We start from the raw sequence: 21,340 nt of genomic DNA, 5'->3' as shown, positions 1-21,340 counted from the left end.
AGCAACATTATCAAAGGCTCCAGAGCCCTTAGTCTCTGGGGCCCCATGCTAATCCTGGCAATGCATGATACATTACTATTGTTGTTGTTGTTACTGTTTTATTTACTTATATCTCACCTTTCTCCTGATATAGGGACTCATGACAACTAATAACAAATTTAAAACAGTACAATATTGTGTCCAGTTCTGGGCACCACAATTCAAGAAGGATGTTGACATGTCCAGAGGAAGGTAACTAAAATGGCAAAAGGTCTGGAAACCATGGAGCGCTAAATGAGGAGTGGCTTAGGGAGCTGGGTATGTTTAGCCTGGAAAAGAGACAGTTAATATGCGATATGATAGCCTTCTTTAACTATTTGAAATGATGTCATATTGAGGATGGGGCAAGGTTGTTTCCTGCTGCTCCAGAGAATAGGATTCAGAACAATGGATTCAAACTACAGGAAAAGAGATTCCCCTTCAACATTAGGAGGAACTTCCTGACAGTGAGAGCTGTTCGACAGTGGAATACACTTCTTCAATGGAGAATGGTGGAGTCTCCTTCTTTGGAGGTCTTTAAGCAGAGGACGGATGGCCATCTGACTGTCAGGGATGCTTCGATTGTGAGTTCCTGCATGGAAGGGGTTGGCCTGGATGGCCCTTGTGGTCTCTTCCAACTCTATGATTCTATGATTCTATGATTCTAAATTAACAACAATATTAAAGCATTAAAAACGTAGACATAAAATTTAAAAAACAATTAAATAGTTTTTAAAAGATAAAAACATTACACATTGAAAATATTAAAAAGCATTAAAATTATATGCAAGAACTGCACAACTTTTAAAAGCCCAACCCTTTTCAGTTTGAAAAAGCCTGGCTACACAGAAATATTTTAACCTGTTGCTGAAAAGGGAGCAGGGACTGGGCCATCTGGGCCTCTCTGAGGAGAGAGCTGCAGAGCTTGGGAGCAGCCACCAAGAAGGCCCTGTGTCCCTTGTCCTCAGTAATTGAACCTGAGAGGGCAGTGGGACAGAGAGAGGGGCCTCTGGATGCCCTTAGCACTCTAACGGGCTCATAAAGGGAGGTGGGTTCATAAAGGGAGGTACACACACACACACAGACCTTGTACTGTGATAATAAATAATGTTCTTGGGTAGAGGGGCGGCTGTAGATCTCTCTTTTTATCTATTTCATCCTCTTTGTCCCCACCTAGGCTCCCATTCCCAGCGACAATGAATGAAGAGCTGGGTACAGGATGCATTTTTGCACATCACACTCCTCTTTGCACTGTGGCTGCTCATTAGGCTTGATGGTGCTGAAACCATTTTCCTGAATGGTTTTTTTGTCTTCTCCTGATCCTGGGGAGATCACCAACCAAACAGGAAAGAACGACACTCCAGTGTGACTATGCACCTGAGACTAACCACCCTCTGAATCTGGAGCCTGGACAAGGTAACCCTCACAAAACATCAGCTCCATTTGTTGCTTGCATAGGCAAAGCTCAAAGCTGTGTGTATGTGTTTAAACAACCTTATTGCCATGCCTGAAACAAGCAGCTGGTTCGCCTTGGCAGGAACACTTTCAGCAGAATGAAGGTTTTCTCAGAGACAAAGCCTTTTCCTCAGATGAAAGGAATTCATATAATTTTAATTTCCAAGTGCCTTCTCTGTGGGATCAAAAGGCTCAATTCTTCAATAAAATGGTTTCTTTCAACAGGAAAGCACTGCATACTTACATGAAATAATTCATAAGTCTGGAGGCTTATTATTTGGACCAGTTCCTAGTCACAGTCATTTAAAAAAAGAATTGTATTATTTAAAATTACTGGGAATCTAAGGGATTGTTTTGGAGGCAATAGATTATATTCTCTTCCTTTATATAAGATTTGAGGGCCAAATCTACTTATATTCTTCCTTCTACAGTCAGCCAACTATTCAGATTTTCAGGCATGTTACCAAGTTGCTTTTTGAAGCTTTTTAAAAAGAAAATTATCACAAACATCTAGGGTTTTTTAAAATTTATCATCACATTTCCTTTCATTTTTGGTGTGGAAGTTAGGTAAAGTCTTGGTAAATTCCATGATGGCTAAATAAATTCCTGACATTGATTTTAATGATTTTGAAATATGTTTACAGTCTATATATTTCTTAGCTGTAAGTTCTAAAATATTTCCCCTTTTTTCATATAGTTTCTATTTTATGGTAAAAGTGATTTCATTCATTGTCGTTTCTTATGATTAGTGGTTACATCACATTTCATTCACATGGAGCACAATTTAACTCAGGTGTCTGGGGGATGAAGCATACATTGAGGAAGCATATATTGGGGATGTCTGTTATAATCATTTGTCTATTCATTTGGGTCTGAGCTGGAGTAATCCAGTCCCATGTGTCTCCTGAATTTGTGAACACCATTTTGGGTGGACATGTAAAACGATAACACAATATTGTGGTTTAAGTGTTGGACTAGGATTCTGGAGTTCAGCGTTTGAGTTCCTGCTTGGTCATGAAAACCCACTAGGTGACCTTGGGACACACTCTCTCAGCCCCAGAAAACCCCATGATAGGGTCACATAGGGTTACTATGAGTCGGAAACAAACTTAAGAATCATAGGCCTGTTACAGACTGCCAAAATAAAGCTGCTTCGGGTCTCTTTGGAGGTATGCTATTTAAATGATGCTTGGGTCCTAAGAGTCCGGAGGTCGCACCAAAGCCACACTCCATTCCTAAGCACTGGAAGGCAGCTTTGGTGTAGCTTCCGGATTCTTAGGATGCACGCATCATTTAAACAGCATACCTCCAAAGAGACCCGAAGCAGCTTTATTTTGGCAGTTTGTAACAGGCCATAGTACCACAGAGTTGGAAGAGACTACAAGGGCTATTCAGTCCAACTGCTTTCTGTCATGTGGGAAGGCACAATCCAAGTCCTCCCTGGGACAGATGGCCATCCAGCCTCTGTTTCAAAACCTCCGAAGAAGGAGATTCCGTCACCCTCCGAGGCAGCAGCATCTTCTGCTATCAAAGAGTTCTTATCATCAGAAAGGTCCTGAAGGCATACAATAATAATAATAATAATAATAATTTGTATTCCGCTTAATCTTGAGGAATCCAAGCGAATTACAACAGTAAACATGTAGCATGGTGAAAATTCTTTCAAGAGAGAAGAATGCTGAGTACTGTCAGATGATTTTCTTTCTTCTTTTGTCCCATTACTTTTACATTTAAAAGAGCAAACATGACATTCCTCCCTCCAAAAATATTGTGCATATAGTAGCAGAAGTAGCCGGCTTTGTAAGGCTTAGAAATGCCTTAGTCCCAACTCTGCCTCAGTGATTCATCCCATCCATCCACCCACTCAGGTGGCCTTTTCTCTTCTCCTCACCATGGCCATTTAACCCATTAGCGCTCTCCCATGCCACTTGAGCTAATTGCTCTTTCTCTACCTTTAACCACCCAGGGGATCCACCCCCAGAAAAGCTGCTGCACTCTTTTCTCTTGGGGGATGAGAGGGTGGGTCTTATATTACTTACAACTGATGGTTAGGAGACTCTGCTGTCTAATGACTGAAGACAGTGACTTCAGTTGTGGTTTATATTACTTACAACTGATGGTCAGGAGACTCTGCCATCTAGTGACTGAAGACAGTGACTTCAGCTGTGGTTTATATTACTTACAACTGATGGTTAGGGACTCTGCCATCTAGTGACTGAAGACAGTGACTTCAGTTGTGGTTTATATTACTTACAACTGATGGTCAGGAGACTCTGCCATCTAGTGACTGAAGACAGTGACTTCAGCTGTGGTTTATATTACTTACAACTGATGGTTAGGGACTCTGCCATCTAGTGACTGAAGGCAATGACTTCAGCTGTGGCAGCTGTGCCGCCCCGATTGCTTTTTGTAGAGAGGCGGGATATAAATAATTTTTTTATTATTATTATTTTATTATTATTACTACAACTGATTAACCCATTTAAAAACCAAACACCCTTTAAATATACCTCCCCAGGGTCTCCTTAGTACTAACATGAAAGGCAACAATAGCCCCTTACCTAGCAAATCAGCATCTGGGAATGAAGACGATGAACTGGAAAGCTCATTTTAGTGTTAATTTCCACAGAGCTAATTACCCAACCCCATAAAAACTCACCACCTGAAACATAATTAAATTGGAATTTATAGCATCTGGATTAAAAAGTTTGTCTCCAGAACATGCAAGGCCCTTTGCTTGTTTCTGGAACCAAGAATGAGTTGATAGGGGCCAATAAACTTAAGTGCAGTGCACATTAAACTGAATCACTCTTACTGCTTGTCTGGGCCTGTCCTGTCCCAAGAGGGACTACACACAACCTGGGAGTATGGACAGGTACAGTTTTGTCAGAGAAGTCACAGGTAAGTTCTATGGCACAAAATATCTCCCAAGGAGGTTAGCAAATGGTGGGGAATACTGGGAGCTTCAGTCCAATATCCCACTCTGTTTTATACAATCTGCTGCCCCTCCTTGAAAAACAGGGTCTAGACAGAGTGGGCCATGTTCCAGCAACAATAAGGATTTACTGTTTATTTGGTGACTTATATCCCACCTCTTTCCCAGTGTGGGATGCAAGGTAGCTCACAATAGTTAAACCGGATACAGCTTAAAAATGTGAAATTGAAGGCTTTCATGGCCAGCATCAATAGTTTTTTGTGGGTTTTTCAGGCTATGTGGCCATGTTCTAGAAGAGTTTATTCCTGACACTTCGCCAGCATTTGTGGCTAGCATCTGTGGCATTTTCTGAAGCTGCTGGTGAAATGTTAGGATAAACTCTTCTAGAATACGGCCTCATAGCCCAAAAAACAGAATTAATTATACCCTGGTATAGACGCTGGTAAAGTGATCCATGATGGTTATAACACAGATCAAGTTAGAACAGTGAAAGACGCCAACTGCAAATAGTAAAAAATAGTTTAAAAATCCAGCACAACTGTCTCACACCCCTAAGCCTAACAGGCATTGAGTTGCAAATAACCTGCCTCAATGGAAAGGCCTTTTGTTTGCTGATGGAAGGAGAGCAATATGTGTATGTTTGTGTAGTCTAAGTTTCTCTGGATGCTCTGTCATATGAGAGCAGCCGCCGAGAAGGTCATCTATCATGTCTGCAGTAGACAAAATTGTGCACAAGGCCCCTCCTGTTGATGTCAAGGCCCCAGCAAGATTTTACGGGAGCATGTGGTCTTCCAGGTAGTCCAAGTCATGGAGGGCTTTTTGAGTTGTGCCGACCAATGTGTGGGTGATAAATGGAAGTTGTATAAATAAATATTTATATATGACTGCAGCAGAACATTTCTAACTGAAATGGAATGGCTAGCACTACCCATCATGCTAAAATTGTTTTAGAGGTGGGCAGGCTAAAGAAGGCTGGGTTAAAGAAAATAAGGGTTTTTTCTGATGCTAGAAAAAAATTGAGGCTGTGCATGTGTCCCTGGCCACATGGAGGGCACCACATTTAGGAAGCGCTCTCCCTGCGCTGCAGTCAGCACTGGCATCCCTAGAGGAGAAGAAGAGACTCTGGTAAAGTGATCCATGATGGTCTCATTATTTGGGCAGGTTCTCCTGAAAAACAGTCCTTTTGGACAGCCAGGTCCCGTTGTACTTTGCTACAGCTTGTGTTCTAGCTGCTATGTTCTATGCCACCTGAAAAAGCAGCCCCAGACTTAGTACATTATAGTAGCCTGGCTTGAATGACACCAAATTGCATAGTATAGTGTAGTGGTTTGAGTGTTGGACTGTAACTCTGGAGACTGGGGTTCAATTCCTAGCATAGCCATGAAACCCACTGGCTGACCTTGGCCAAGTCCCATGCTCTCAGCCTCAGGGGAAGGCAATGGCAAACCTCCTCTGAACACATCTTGCCAAGAAAACTTCATGATACATTTGCCTTAGGTTCGCCATAAGTCAGAAAATGAGAGCACATGACAGCAACAAAGCAAACATCTCCACCTGTACCTCTGTAGGCATTGCTGAACCCAGGAGAGCTTCTAGGGGCTGTGACCCAATCCAGAGTCAGAGTGAAATCTTGTGCTAGATGAATGAATTTCCCAGCCTAAAGTATTTCTGTTTTCGGTCGGGGGGGGGGGGGGGCTGATCTCACATGACAGAGCATCCAGAGAAACTTAGGCCCGTTACAGACGGGCTAAAAAGTACACGCAGAGCGCGTACTAGGGTTAAGAGGGGGCGGTGCTTCTGCACCGCCCTAACCCTAGCGCGCGCTCCGTGCGCACAAAATGGTGATGGCCATTCCACACGGCCGCCACCATCGATACGTGACGACTGCACCGCCTTCAAACGAGGTGGCGCGGTTGTGACGTATTGGGGTCGCGGCAGGGCGCCTAGGGCGCCCTTTCCGCAACCCCAGAAGGAGCTCCGTTTCGGAGCTCCTTCCTGGTTTGGTCCGCTGGGCGCAGCCTTTAGATGGCTGTGCTCAGCGGACCAAAGGAGAAAGGGGCCAAACGGCCCCTTTCTCCTCCTCCCCACCGCCGCGGGGTGTCCTTGGGGCTTGAAGCCCCAAGGACACACCTTTCCAGGCTGCGGGGAAGGGGCCTTTTGCCGCTTCCCCGCAGCCCGGAAAGCAGCGGATCAGGGCTTCAGCGGCTGCCGCTCTGGCCGCTGAGGCCCCGATCCGGCGGGGAAAGGTGCGCCTACAGGCCGCCCCTAAGGGGCGGTCTGTAACGTGCCTTAGAAACATACACATGTTGTTCTCCTTCCATCAGCAAGCAAAAGGCAAGCCATTTGCAACTCAATGCCTGTTAGGCATAGGGGTGTGAAACAGTTGTGGATTTTTAAAACTATTTTTAACTATTAGCAGTGTGGAGTCTTTTACTGTTCTAATTTGATCTGTGGTATAACTGTATAATTAATTCTATTTGCATCTTAATGTGCATAATTTATTGGGTTTTTTTAAGATGCCCTCTGGCCTAGCCCTAGGAGAATGGAAAGAAAGAAAAATTAAAAATAAATAAATAAAAGTTGAATTCTGTTTTGAGAGTGTTGGGAGAGGTTATTGGAATTTCCTTACATTCCAAGGGTGATACTGAATAATAGATCCCTAGGGTTGGAAGAAACACCAAGGGCCACCCAGTCCAAGCCCATTCTGCCATGCAGGAACACACAACAAAAACACCCCCTGTGATGGACATTCATCCAGCCTCTGTTTAAAGACCTTCAAAGAAGGTTTTAAAGTTAATGCTGGACATTCATCCAGCCTCTGTTTAAAGACCTTCAAAGAAGGTTTTAAAGTTAATGCATCTTGCTGCACCAGACTGATTAAAGTCCTCAAAACTGAAAACTCCTATGAGCATACTCTTTGGGCACTGGGCAGACGGAGAACAAGGGCAAGAGCTGAGCATCTAACATTCTCTTTGACAGGCCTAATCCCACTAGAGAGGAAATGTGGCATTCGCACAGGATTTTGCCCAAGATTGTTATGCACCTTCAAATTATTTCCAATTTATTTCAACCTTAAGATGAACATATCATGGGGTCGAATACTGTGTCCAGTTCTGGGCACCACAATTCAAAAATGATCTTGACAAATTGGAGCAAGTCCAGAGGAGGGCCACCAAAATAAAATGGTCAAGGGTCTGGAAACTATGCCCTATGAGAAAAGACTTAAGGAGCTGGGTATGTTTAGCCTGGAAAAGAGAAGATTAAGAGGTGATATGATAGCCCTATTTAAGTATTTTAAGGGGTGTCACATTGAGGATGGAGCAAGCTTGTTTTCCGCTGCTTCAAAGAACAGGATCCGGAATAATGGAAGCAAGCTACAGGAAAAGCAATTCCACCTCAACCTTAGGAGGAACTTCCTGACAGTAAGGGCTGTTCAACAGTCTCCTTTCCTGGAGGTCTTTAAGCAGAAGCTGGATGGCCATCTGTCGGGAATGCTTTGACTGAGAGTTCCTGCACGGCAGGGGGTTGGACTGGATGGCCCTTGTGGTCTTCTTTCCAACTCTACAATTCTATGATTCTCTTGACAAGGTTTGTTCAGAAGGGGTTTGCCACTGCCAATCTTTTAAGGCTGAGAGCATGTGACTTGCCCAAGGTTGCCCAGGGTTTTCATGGTCGAATAGGGATTCTCCAGAGTTGTAGTCCACACTCAAACCCCTATACCAGACTGGCTCCAAGCTACTGGCAGACAAATAAATACCTTGGCCATCTCCCTGGCCACAAAAGAATGCTGCTGCTGTTGTAACTCAGATCATAATGCAGATCCTGTTATCCTGTAAAAGGCAGCATGTGCCAGGAAGGCAGAACAGATTGCCTTGCCTTTGCCCTCCGGCAAGACCCCTGTTAATCCTTGAGGAAAAAATATTGGGGAAGGAGCCTGGCTGAGGACTCAGCTCTTTGCTACAGGCCTAACAGACATGGAAAACTGCTGCCAGCCACACCATCCAGTTTTCTTCCTAAAACAATGTCCTTCTATATCCCAAAGGAAGATTGCAGAAATCAAGAAAGTAAAGGCTGCACCACTTTGGTAGGAGAGAAAGAGATGCAAATGTCACAGCCCTCTGAAAGCAGGGGAGCATTTATGTCCACCAGCCCATGTGAATCCTTGCTAAATTAGCCCCAACCACACCAACTTTTCTCCAGAAAATAAGGGATCCCGCTGTGCCTGCCCCTTAGCAATACAGCCAGGTCCTGCCTCACCTGGGTTTTCTTTTGCAAAGGCTCCACAAGACTTTATTTCCTATGTAACAAGCTATGTTTACTGCTTCAGCCTAGATCTGGTGGCATAGAAAGGAGCTTCCAAGCCAAGAGGATGTCCAAAGACAAGCTCTGCCAATGGGGAAGGGATGTGTCTTCCTGTCTTAAAGGTAGTCTTTCCAAGCCAACCTCTGGGATGTAATTCTGCATCTGGCATAGATCTGCATTCTGGCAACACAGTCAGCTTTGTTTCAATGCTGGAGTCCTCTAACCCAGAAGAACACCAGGTAATTAAGAAATCATCATTCCAAATGTAAACTGCCTGTCTCTAAAGCATCTCCAGGGAAGGGAAAGACTAATCCTTAAATTGTCCTGTGTGCACAAGGATGGACAAAACAAAGACTGAGAACTCACACAAGTATTTTTGCTGGACTGTAGATCTTACATACCCAAATGTATTTCTATTCAAACTACTGGTGACCATAAACTAAACAACTGTGCTTCAATACCACAGCAGGTCAAAGACACTTGTCCCCCCACACATGGCTGCTGAAGCATGGGCCCTTCAAAGGTCCAGACCCCAGGAAATTTCCCATGCCCCTCCAACAAAACATGAATCAAGCTCTCTTCCACCTCACACTTCTTTCACCTCATCTTGCACATAAAATTGTTAATGTATACGGAGAGGGTCTTCCTACCTATCTTGATACATAAGAAAAGCAAGCTCTCAGATATGCCATGCAGCTAAGAGGCAGCATTAAGACTCAGAAACTTTGGAGGAAATGAAGGGATTCCACATTGTCTCAAACCTCACTCACAGTGCAAAAAAACAAGATGTACTAGGGCATCTTCTTCCTTCAAAATTGATACTGTTGATGCTTATTCCTCTATTCTTTCTGCTAAACCATATCTGTTGAAAACTGACATATCACCAAGTAGGCAAACTACAGGTTTCTCCCTCACACACATATTACAGAAGGTAATATGTTTGCAAAGGTAATAACAAAAACACTGAAGACTCTGGAAACAAGGAAGTAAAAGAAACCAGGGTCATTATGTTCCCATCACGTGTTAATTAAAATGCAGCTCTTCTGGGGTGACAAGTTAACATGTGCAAAACAATCATGCATTAAAATCAGGATAAATGCTTGCCAACAATTTTGTCAACTGACACATAGTATACACAAATTACTGTTCTTACATCCAACCCTCCAGGTCACAAAGGTTTTCTGAGAAAACAGTATTAAACATGGGTGTAAATATATGCATCTCTTTCGCTCACAGTACACACACAGGGCTTACTTTGCTAGCAAATGCTGAAACAAATGTTTTACTAGTTGCCACTGTAGGAAATCAGCTGCACCCTGTGAAGGAGACCCTCTCTTTCCAGCCACAGCTGCTTGACATGCAGAGCTCCAACCAAGCAATCTGGCATAAAAAGCAGCTCTGGAAGACTGCTGTCACTCCCAGCAGCTTGGCATTTTCCTTCTCAACACACTTCAGGGAGTCCCTGCGGAAAATGAGGGAGGTATAATAATCACAGCAGAAGCGGAAATCCATTCAGGCAATTTAAGGCTTTGGCAAATGAATGTTCATCAAGTGCGGCACAGCTGTATTTTTATTGCACAAAAATCATCAAGCCTTGCATAGGATTTGTGACTTTTAAGAAGCTTGGTATTTTTAGATGGCTTGTTTGGTTTCTATGCCCTACAACCGAGCTGGCATGTGTATCACAGCCAAATATGATACTCCTCTCTCAAATCGCAGAGCACAAAAAGATGGAGATTGGAGCACTAGGAAAAAGGCTGCAGATTCAAAAGCAGCTAGGTGCCAAATCTGGACACAGAGAAACAAAAGTAGTAAGATGGGTGTAGGAGATCGTTTCTCTCACCCCTCCTCCCACCCCTTTTAGAACAGAATACCCACTGTGGGAGAATTGTGGGAGGAAGGCAGGATATAAATCCTTGAAATGAATAAAATAAGTAATACCCACAGCCTCTGCTATCGACCAGCTGCACGTACTGATCAGTAGCTAGCAAAAAACATTTTGAGGGCCAATTCCCCACCCATTTCCTAGGAAACTACATTGTACTAAATCAGGCCACAGACAGGTTCATTCAGCTCAATATTGACAACACTGACTAGCACTGAATTCTGTCCCAGCCCAACCTGGAAGCGTCAGGAACCAAATCTGGGATCATCAGTGTGCAAAGCATAGCGTCTACTACCAAGCCACCATCCTTCTCCTAACGTGTGTATATGTGCCTTCAGGTTGCCTGTTCACTTACGGAAAACCCATGAATTTCATAGCATTGTCTCCAGCAAGGAATTCTCCAAGTTGGTTTTGCCAATTCCTTTCTCTGAAATAGAGCCTGGGTTTCCTTGGTAGGTTCCCATCCAAGTACTAACCAGGGGTAACCCTGCTTAGCTTACAGAATCAAACTCTGTGTGTATGCCTTCATACTGCCTGCCAACATATGGTGACAACATTAATTTTACAGGGCTTTCTTGGGCAAGGAACACTGAGAGGTAGTTTTGCCAGTGCCCTCCTCTGAAATATAGCTTACAGCACCCAGGATTCTTTGGCGCTCTCCCATCCTAGTACTAACCAGGGCTGACTCTGCTTAGCTTCCAAGATCAGACAGGATCTGGTGCCTTTAGGGTGTTTGAATGGAGGGGCTTAGACTTTTGGGTTATTTATTACAATTTTACCCCACTCTTTGAGAGCACATATGGCATCCCTTTTAATGACTGAATCCCCACAACAGCTCTATGCGGGAGATATGACTGACATAACATCACTCAATGGCTTTCATGACTGACAGAGATCCAAACACAGTGCTTTCTCGTCTTGAGTCCAATTCACACTCCTCAATGACTCTCCAATAGCAGTATTTCAAAAGCACTTTGGGTTAAAGGAACCCTACTACTGATTAATGACTGAGCCAAGGTATGGGAAAACTTAAACTATTTCAATGTCTTCATTATCTGCTTTATAGTTATGTAAATCATCTGAGGTCATTATTTTTGTGGGTTTTTTTTAATGTTTAACTGTAAACTTGCTTTGCCACTTTCTTCCTTCACTTCCTTCTGTAATCATTCCAAGTGTTTGCTGTTTTCTGTTATTAATATGGTGTCATCTGCACATCTTACATTTTTATGCACCTTCCTTCAATTTTCACATACCAATTTTCCATACCTTAGTTAAGTCATTGATCAGAATGGAGACAGCAGTCAAAAAGTCAGATGAAGATTAGGACTTAGAAGGGCAGCTACGAAAGAACTACACAAAATCGTCGTGTGTGTTTGTATCATTGAATACTAAAGTTAAGATTGTTTGTGACATCATATTGCCTATTTCTCTGTATGGCTGTGAAAGCTGGACAGTGTAGACAGGACAAGAATCAACTAATTTGAGATGCGGTGCTGGAAAAGAATTCTGCAAATACCATGGATTGCTAAAGAAACAAATAAATGGGTCCTAGAGCAAATCAAGCCTCGGTTGGCCTCAGAAGCCATGATGAGGTTGTCATACTTTGGACATATCATGAGGAAGCATGGCTCACTGGAACATAAACTAATGCTTAGCAAAGTAAAAGGCAACAAGAAAAGATGAAGACCATTCTGGAGATGCAAAGGCTCAATCAAGAAAGGCACGGCTCTGAGTCTGCAAGACCTGCTAGATGATGGAGGGACTAGGAGGTCTCTCATTTATAGGGTTGCCATCAGTCAATGGCAGTGAACAACAAGAACAAACCATACAACTGAAGCCAGAATTCATTTTTAAGCATTTTTCTAACATTTAGGAAAACTACTCTACCCTTGAAAAAATCTTTCTTGGGCAGTAATACTATCCTCCTAATGCAAAGGAGGGCAGAAGGCACAGAGTGTGGCTTGCCTACTGACTTCATGTCAAGGATACAATTCAGAAGAGGGTCTGCCTGACACAAAGTCATAGAATCATAGAGTTGGAAGAGACCACAAGAGTCATCCACTTCAACACCTTGACATGCAAGAACTCTCAGTCAAAGCATACCCAATCAGATGGCCATCCAGCCTCTGTTTAAAGACCTCCAAGAAGGGAGACTCCACTACTCTCCGAGGAAGGAGTGTGTTCCACTGTCGAACAGCCCTTACTGTCAGGAAGTTCCTCCTAATGTTGAGTTGGAATCTCTTTTCCTATAATTTGCATCCATTGTTCCGGGTCCTGTTCTCTGGAGCAGCAGAAAACAAGATTGCTCCCTCCTCAATATGACATCCCTTCAGATATTTAAACAGGGCTATCATATCATCCCTTAACCATCTCTTCTCAAGGCTAAACCTCCCTAGCTCCCTAAGTCTCTCCTCATAGGGCTTCATGGTTTCCAGGCCCTTCACCATTTTGGTGGCCCTCCTTTGGGCAAGCTCGTTTCTCAATGTCTTTTTTGAATTGTGGTGCCCAGAATTGGGCACAGTATTCCAGGTGAGGCCTGACCAAAGCAGAATAGAGCAGCACTATTACCTCCTGTGATCTAGATACTATACTTCTATTGATGCAGACTATAATCACATTGGCCTTTTTAGCTGCCACATCACACTGTTGACTCATGTTCAACTTGTGGGCTACTTGGACTCCTAGATCCCTTTCACACATATAAGTCTCTCATTCTGCCAGGTGTCCCCCATCCTATATCTGTGCATTTTGTTTTTCCACTCTCAGTGCAGTACCTTACATTTCTCCGTATTGAATTTCATTTTGAATTTTTGAATTTCAGCAGTGTAATGCGGTAGCTAAAAAGGCCAATGCGATTTGCCACAACACTAGCAAAGGTGGGCTCACCTAAGGAACGGAGATCAATAAGGCATGTGTGGCCCAGAGGTTGCACCAGTGCGGTTGCTGAAGCAGAGGCTGCCTTTGTCCTAACTTCTGGACACTTGGCACAAAAGAAGTGGCAGAACCCTGCATCAGTTGAAGCTTCTATGCAGTCTTCAAGGGCAGCTCTACACAGAGTACCAGGCATCAGTCCATCTTAGAGACTGCAAAAAAATGGAGCAATACAATGAAACCCTTGCTCAACAAAGGAGGACTCCAGTCCTCATTGCCAACATCAGTCTACCCAGCAGCAAAGGGGCCCCAGAAGAACCTCCAAGCTCCGAACTGGCTCCTATCAACTGATTTCCCACTAGTTTCAATATTATCTTCTTTGTATTCAACATGATCAGCTTTGGACTCAACCTGCATCAACTTTTCACCAGAAAGCAATTACACTTATAGACCCATAGAAAGACAAAACCACATCTTTCGTGTCCAAATAAACACAATGGTGCTACTTCATGTTGAATTCCTTGTTCCAAAAATCTAAGGTTTCAACTGTATTGCAAAACCAGTTTCATAATACTGTACATATAAGCCAAAGTTAACCAGCTTGGACCCATTCCCACGGCTATTCTAGCTGAGACACTTGTTTTGAAAAAAGAAAACAAAAAACACTAATAATGAAGGAGGGGAGCAGTGAAAGTGTATGGATTTGATGCCATACTCCTTCCTGCTGCAGACTGTACATCCTAGTCACAGAATTTTCTTGTGGGCAGATGCAGAGATATAGTCTCTTAAAAGATGGCCCATCCTTCCACAACACTTTTATTTTCCTTGACAAAAAAGGACCCAAAAATTCAAAAAGCAGGCAGCATATCCCTTCAGCAGAATTGTTGGGCCAGCTTCAACTCTCTAAGTGAAATGATCAACTACTACTTAATCAAGTATTTATCAGACAGGGCCTAAGCATCAGCACCCCAGCAGACACTGTCAAACACAGGCCCAGGAAGGAAGAACAGCAGGCAGTCCCACCTGCAACGACCCAGGAGCTCTCATCAGAAACATGCAGGGTTTGCAATGCTATTATATCAATACAAGGAAGTGAAATGAGGAGCCACTTAATCCAATGATGTCAGACGCTGACACACAAGGGGAGCAGCAACACGGAAATGCAATCCCACTCTCAGTACTCTGTGTGTGTATTCAGGTAACAAAGCACAAAGGGCAAGCTTGGGAGGATGTTTTATTTGCCAGGATCTGCAGCACCTGAGTCACAGTCCTCACATCGACAAGATCCAGGAACTGCTCTGTTGGCAAACAAGACTTGACTCACATGTAGCCGTTGCAGTATGCTTTAGAGATGCGAATTAAATGGTCAAAATATGCAAGCAGTGACAGGACCAATTCACAGATGCTCTGGTCCTCACCACTGCACTGGATATCCCCCTGCACTGATATTCTATCGTTTTGTGGACTACAACTCCCATCATGCCCAGAGCCAGCACTGCATCCCATTCACCTCTGCATAGCACTCATCCTGCAGAAGGCTGCTCTCCTTCTTAGACACAAATCCCGCTTTCAGATTTTACCAAGGGCTCTCTGCCAGAGAGTGCTGAAGGATTTTTATATGTCCCAAAGTACAGCCTTCTAGGTAAATGTCTAGGGTTTTAAAAAACAGAAAGCAATTAAAAATCTGCATAGCGAAGTCAGAGGCACAGAACAGGCCAGAAGTCAGAAAGATGCAAGTTGTGTTCTGACCAGCCTAATCCAAAATTGAAACTGGGTACAGTGTGGGGACTAAAGAAAGTTTGTAGCATCAGCTTTTGTAATATTCATACTAGCAAACTTCTCTCAAATAGAGCAAATGCTTCCACTCAATTGCCATTTGAATGCATTTCAATACAGCTGCAGATTTGCTGGAACAACAGTTCTACATATCAATATACAGTATTATCTAACAACAGATGAACTGTAGAAGTGAAAATGAAGAACTTTCTGGGGGGGAAACAGGACCACACTCATCATGGCAAAGGGAAAATGAAAAGGCAGGGAGGGCTTAAACATTTTAAATCATTTTAAAGTACAGTAACATCAAGAAACTATCTTTCCAGGGACTGTTATTATTCACAACGATGCTGCTGCCAGAGGGAACGCCACAATAGGATCTAAAACTACTGTTGCCGACAGAGCAGGGAAAGTAAGAAAACCAGCTCCTACACCGACTGGAACAACAGCTGTCTCCCACCAAGTATGCAAATTCTGATGTATTACAAAGACTATGAGTCCGTACAGACAGGCCAAAATAAAGCTGCTTCAGGTCACTTTGGAGGTATGCTGTTTAAATGATGCAAGCGTCCTAAGAGGCCAGAAGCTGCACTAAAGTGCAGTTCTGGCACAGCTTTTGGCTTCTTAAGATGCATGTGTCATTTAAACAGCATTCCTTCAAAGTGACCAAAAGCAGCTTTATTTAGCCTGCCTTTACAGGACATAAGTTTTTGCCTTGGTCCAAGCCTTAGAGGGAGAGAAGAACCACCGGACCTCCTTTTGTTTCGTGTCTTTTAGATTGTAAGCCTGAGGGCAGGGAACTGTCTGATTAAAAACAATAATTGTAAGCCGCCCTGAGAGCCATTAGATAGAATCCTGATTTCTAGTGAGATGTCTTATCACCACAAAGATGGAGAGAGAAGTTCTTGGAGGACTGTCTAAACTCTTGTGAGGGAAACGGTGGGCATCCCACTGCTGTCTTAACTGCCATGCCCCAGTCACTGACTGTGCCCCATTTTTAAAGCATCATTGGCAAACTGGGGAGCATGTACAGAAAAGCAACCAGTACAATGTGGGAGCTAGAAAGCAAGTCCCACAAAAGAACTGGGTGGCTTTGAGCTGAAAAGATCATTAAGGGGGAACACAACCATGGTTTCAAGTATCTGGGAGCCTGCCATGCAGCAGATGGCGCAGCCTTGTTCATTGTTGGTCCAAAATGTAGGGGGAAAACGGATAGGTGGGAACTGCAGGGGAGCAGATTTCGACCTCAGGACAAACTTCATAGACTCATAAGAGTTGGAAGAGACCACAAGGGCCATCCAGTCCAACCCCATTCTGCCCTGTAGGAACTCACAATCAAAGCATCCCCAACAGATGGCCATCCAGCCTCTGCTTAAAGACCTCCAAAGGAGACTCCACCACACTTTACTTCCCTTGATCTAGACACTATGCTTCTATTGATGCAGCCAAAAATAGCATTGGCCTTGTTCGCTGCCACATTGCACTGCTGACTCATTTTCAACTTGTGGTCTACTAGGTCTACTACTAACATGATAAACTGTTTGACAAGGAGTTTGCAGCCTTGGTAGCCTGGCTCTCCTTCGGTGGAAAGGTTTAAAGCAGAGCCTGGATGGCTGCAGTGGCATCCTGCAACAAACAGCCCTGAATTTCAGGGTGGGATCAATAGTTCCCAACCTTTGGTCCTTCAAATGTTTGGGGGTTCATATCCAAGAAACCCCAGCCATCTTGGCCAATTGTTGTTGCTATGTGCCTTCAAGTCGTTTCCAACTTATAGCAAAACTATCATGGGTTTTCTTGGTAAGTTTCTTCAGAGGGGGTTTGCCACTGCCATCCTCTGAGGCTGAACTTGGCCAACAGTGATGAATTATGGGAGATGAAGTCCAAAACATCTGGAGGACTGGACTAGACCGACGCTACTCAAAGCAGTGAGCCATGGATTAGTACAACAGAGTTGTTAGGAAAGAAAATAAAGAGTTGTAGCCAATGGCCCAAATACGGTGCCAGTGCCTGGCACATGGGTGGCATATGGCAGCATGGCGTAGTGATCTGAGCACTTGACGATGACTCAGGGTTCAACTCTCCTTTGGAAATGGAAACCCACAGGATGGCCTTGGCTGAGTCACACACTCTCAGCCCCAGAAAACCATGGAATAGGTTCGCCTTAGGGCTGCCACAAAGCAAACAACTCAAAGGCACACAACCCCAGCAGGGGATTGGTAGGTCTGCCACATTGGACAGTTTGAGAAGCACTGAACTAGAACGTTCCTAAAACTTAACAAAACTTATCCCTTACTTGTGTTATGTGTGTGCATAGCTCCCACTCCAGAATGCAAAAGGTGTGCAAAGCAAGTGGGGGATGTGGAGGAAGAGGAGGAACTACTGGACTCCCAGGGTCTTATTCATGTGTGGTCACAACCGTGGGGCTTCAAATGGCCGTTTGGACTAATTGTACTTTGAGAAGTGTCAGGGAAGATCAGTTCTTACTGCACTTTTTTCCAGCTTTGGCTCTTCAGTGGCTTCACTGGCAGGAAAGTCGGATGCATAACAAACCAATCATCCTGAGGGAAGGTCAGGACATGAATCCAATAAAAAAGCTATTGTTGTTGCTGTTGTGCCTTCAAGTCGTTTCTGATTTATAGTGACCCTAAGGCAAACCTGCCCTTGGGTTTTTCAGTTTATCAGACAGGAGGAATTTCCCTTAGATTCGGATGAAAAGAAAGTGGGGCCAGAATGCATTCACGTAAAGTCTCTAGTTTAGCGCAATTACGTGAATGCGCATTGTGTTTGAACTGGCTTCCCGTTGCCCCAAAATAGCATGCTATTGCCCAAATTTGCATGTGGCAGTCTATCACGCAATAACGTTAAACGCCATGATTGCGTTCGGATTGCCATTGGATTATACTCCCAATTTCTCTTGTCTGATAAACTCCTTTGTTTACATTCAAACCACCATAGGTAAATAAACATAAAATCAATCTAGCCTTCCCTGGGCTCAAAAAAAGAAGAGAGAGTGTTTTTGTGCGGGAATCATAGAGTTGGAAGAGACCCCAAAAGGGCCACCCAGCCCAACCCCATTCTGCCATGCAGGAACTCTCAGTCAAAGCATCCCCATTGACAGACGCCCATCCAGCCTCTGCTTGTAGACCTCCAAAGAAGGAGACTCCATAACTGCACTCCACTGAGGAAGGAGTGTGTTCCTCCGTCGGACAGCCCTTACTCTCAGGAAGTTCCTGCTAATGTTGAGGCGGAATCTCTTTTCCTGCAGTTTGCATCCATTGCTCTGGGATCTAGTCTCTGGAGCAGCAGAAAACAAGCTTGCTCCCTCCTCAACATGCCATCCCTTCAAGTATTTAAACAGGGCTCTCATATCACCTCTTAACCTTCTCTTCTCCAGGCTAAACCTCCCCAGCAATTCCCTCAGTCCTTCCTCAGAGGGCTTCATGGTTTCCAGACCCTTCACCATTTTGATGGCTCTCCTCTGGACATCCTCCAACTTGTCAACGTCCTTCCTGAATTGTGGAGCCCAGAACTGGACCCAGTGCTCTTCCAGGTGGGGCCTGACCAGAGCAGCATAGAGTGGCACTCTTACTTCCCTTGATCTAGACACTGTACTTCTATTGATGCCTCCTAGAATCGCATTGGCCTTGTTAGCTGCCGCATCGCACTGTGGGCTCATTAACTTCCAGTCAGAGGCGCTACGAAACCTCTCTAACACCGCTGACAATCTCCCTGAGGGCGTGAGTGGCACCTGTCAGTCACCCTCCCGAGGGGGAGAAGGACTCACCGCGGACGCAGAGGAGGGACATGGCGGCGGTGTCCCGGTGCCCGCCTCCGCCGACGCCGGCCGGGTCCTCAGCCCCGGGGCCCGGCCTCAGGGTCGCCCTGCGTTCCTCCTCCTCCTCCTCCTCGGGGCTCCTCGCCCCTCCTTCTCCTCCGCCTCCTTCGCCGCCTCCTTCGCCGCCTCCGCGTCCCTCCGCAATTCATGCCCCCGCACCGCCAGGCCGCGGCCGGGACTCGAACCCGCGACCCTCGGGCGGAAGCCCACCCGCCGGCCCCTAGGAGACCCCGTCGCCGCCGCCGCCGCCGCCGCCTCAGGGGGGAAAAGGGCGCGCGGCCGCAACGGCCAGCGAGAGGCGCTCAGGGCGGCCAGAGCGGCCACGTTCGCCCTCCGGGAGGGAGGCGCGCCGCAGCCAATCGCCGCCCGGCTCACCTGCGCTGGCCACGCCCACCGGCGGCCCCGCCCCGCCCTTCTCTGAGGAGATGAGTCTCTAGTCAGGAGGAGCCTCAGCGAGAGCGGGGTCGCTCGCTCTCTCTCTCTCTCTCTCTCTCTCTCTCTCTCTCTCTCTCTCTGGGCCGCCACTCCCACAATCCCCCGCGGCGGGCCTGGAGGGTTCTGGGAATTGTAGTCCCTCGAGTAAAACGCCCCCTCCCCCAAAAGATAATCTGTTTTTAAAGTCCTCAGTCCTGTCACTTAATAATAATATAACAACAACAGTGATTATTACCAGGGTCATTACTGTGATCCAATGATTATTGCTAATTACTATAATGATTGTTATTATTATTATTATTCTGTTTTAAAGTCCTAGGTCCTGTCACTAATAATATAACAACAACAACAACTATTATTATTACCATGATCATACTATGACTATTTCTATGACTCAATTATTATTACTAACTATTATTATTATTATTATTATTCTCTTTTAAAGTCCTCGGTCCTGTAACTTACTAGTAATAATAATAATAACAAGAACACAATAACACCAATTATTATTATTAATAAATTAATAATAATGAATAATTTGTTGTTTTGTTATTGTGGTTACATCCATTTTAAAAAGCGTCCAGTCATCATAACATATAATACAACACAACTTGATGACCAGGCCTACTTCTTCATTTTATCTGACCATTAACTGCCCATCCTTTTTATGTTGTTTCTTCTACAGTCACAGAGTCCCAGGGGCTCTGGCATCATACTTCCCTCACTCCTGTCACATACAGAGATATGGATATAGATATATAGGTCCAGTCCACACTGCAGAAATAGTCCAGTTTGAGACCGCTTTAACTGCCTTGGCTCAGTGCTAGGGAACCCTGGGAACTGTAGTTTTGGGAGACATTTAGCCTTCTGTGTCAGAGAATTCTGGTGCCACAACAAACTACAAATCCCAGGGTTCCCTAGAGCCAGGGCAGTTAAAGCAGTCTCCAACTGGACAATTTCTGCCTTGTGTTTTGGACCTAGTTCTCAGATGCCTCCTCAGAAGAATCATTGAGGGTGAAACTGTGTGCCGTGGCCACCCCAGAAAGTAACTTTACTAAAGTAGTGAAGTAAAGTAATTTCAGAAAGTAACTGCTAAAAACAGGCATCCTGCTGCACGAAGGCCTCCAAACAAAGCTGCCCAATTCCGTCCAGGACAAGAGAGCCCTCTTTCTATGGGGATGGACAGGGCAGAGGTCTCTGTGTGTCACTTTCTTTTTCAGAGGAGGTTTGCCTTTGCCTCAAATGAGGATGGAGCAAGCTTGTTTTCTGCTGCTCCAGAGACTGGAACATGGAGCAATGGATTCAAACTATAGGAAAAGAGATTCCACCTAAACATTAGGAGGAACTTCCTGACAGTAAGAGCTGTTTGACAGTAGAACATGTTCCCCCAGAGAGTTGTGGAGTCTCCTTCTTGGACGTCTTTAAACAGAGGCTGGATGGCCATCTGTCTCAGGGACTGCTTTGACTGAGAGTTCCTGCATGGCAGAATGGGGTTGGACTGGGTGGCCCTTGTGGTCTCTTCCAACTCTATGATTCTATGCTTCCTCTGAGGCTGAGAAAGTGTGACATGCCCAAGGTCTCCCAGTGGGTTTCCATGGCTGAGCAGGGATTCAAACCCAGGGTCGCAGTTGAACACTCAACTGCAACCCTGGGTTTGAATCCCTGCTCAAACCACTAAGCTCTCTCTCTCTCTCCCATCGATTTTTCCATAATTGATACGCAGAGGCACAAATACAGAGAAAATAAAACCTAAAAATGCATTGATTACCAGATCTTGGAAATGTTACCGAAGTGGACCACGCTTTTTAGAATTCGCCATGGTGCCAGG

General features: G+C 44.8%; 1 protein-coding gene across 9 annotated transcripts in view; it reads right to left on the bottom strand.

Moving 5' to 3' along the window:
* UNC13B (unc-13 homolog B) overlaps positions 1-19,365 on the bottom strand; it is a 250,006-nt gene extending 230,641 nt beyond the window's left edge. For 4 of the 9 annotated variants that reach the window (XM_089498281.1, XM_089498273.1, XM_089498303.1 and 1 more), the window contains exon 1: positions 19,027-19,358. In XM_089498281.1, the coding sequence (XP_089354407.1) occupies positions 19,027-19,048 (22 nt within the window). In that variant the 5' untranslated portion in view covers positions 19,049-19,358. Of the gene's footprint in view, positions 1-19,026 lie in introns of all 9 variants that reach the window. The other 5 variants (XM_089498261.1, XM_089498289.1, XM_089498312.1 and 2 more) reach the window with 4 other exon arrangements.
* Positions 19,366-21,340: the final 1,975 nt, after the last annotated feature.

This window comes from Sceloporus occidentalis, unplaced genomic scaffold (assembly GCF_023333645.1).
Source record: "Sceloporus occidentalis isolate IW3139 unplaced genomic scaffold, rSceOcc1.0.p SCAF_1, whole genome shotgun sequence".
Lineage (NCBI taxonomy): Eukaryota > Metazoa > Chordata > Lepidosauria > Squamata > Phrynosomatidae > Sceloporus > Sceloporus occidentalis.
Note: the sequence above shows the minus strand (reverse complement) of the source record. Positions and strands in the feature narration are given on the sequence as shown.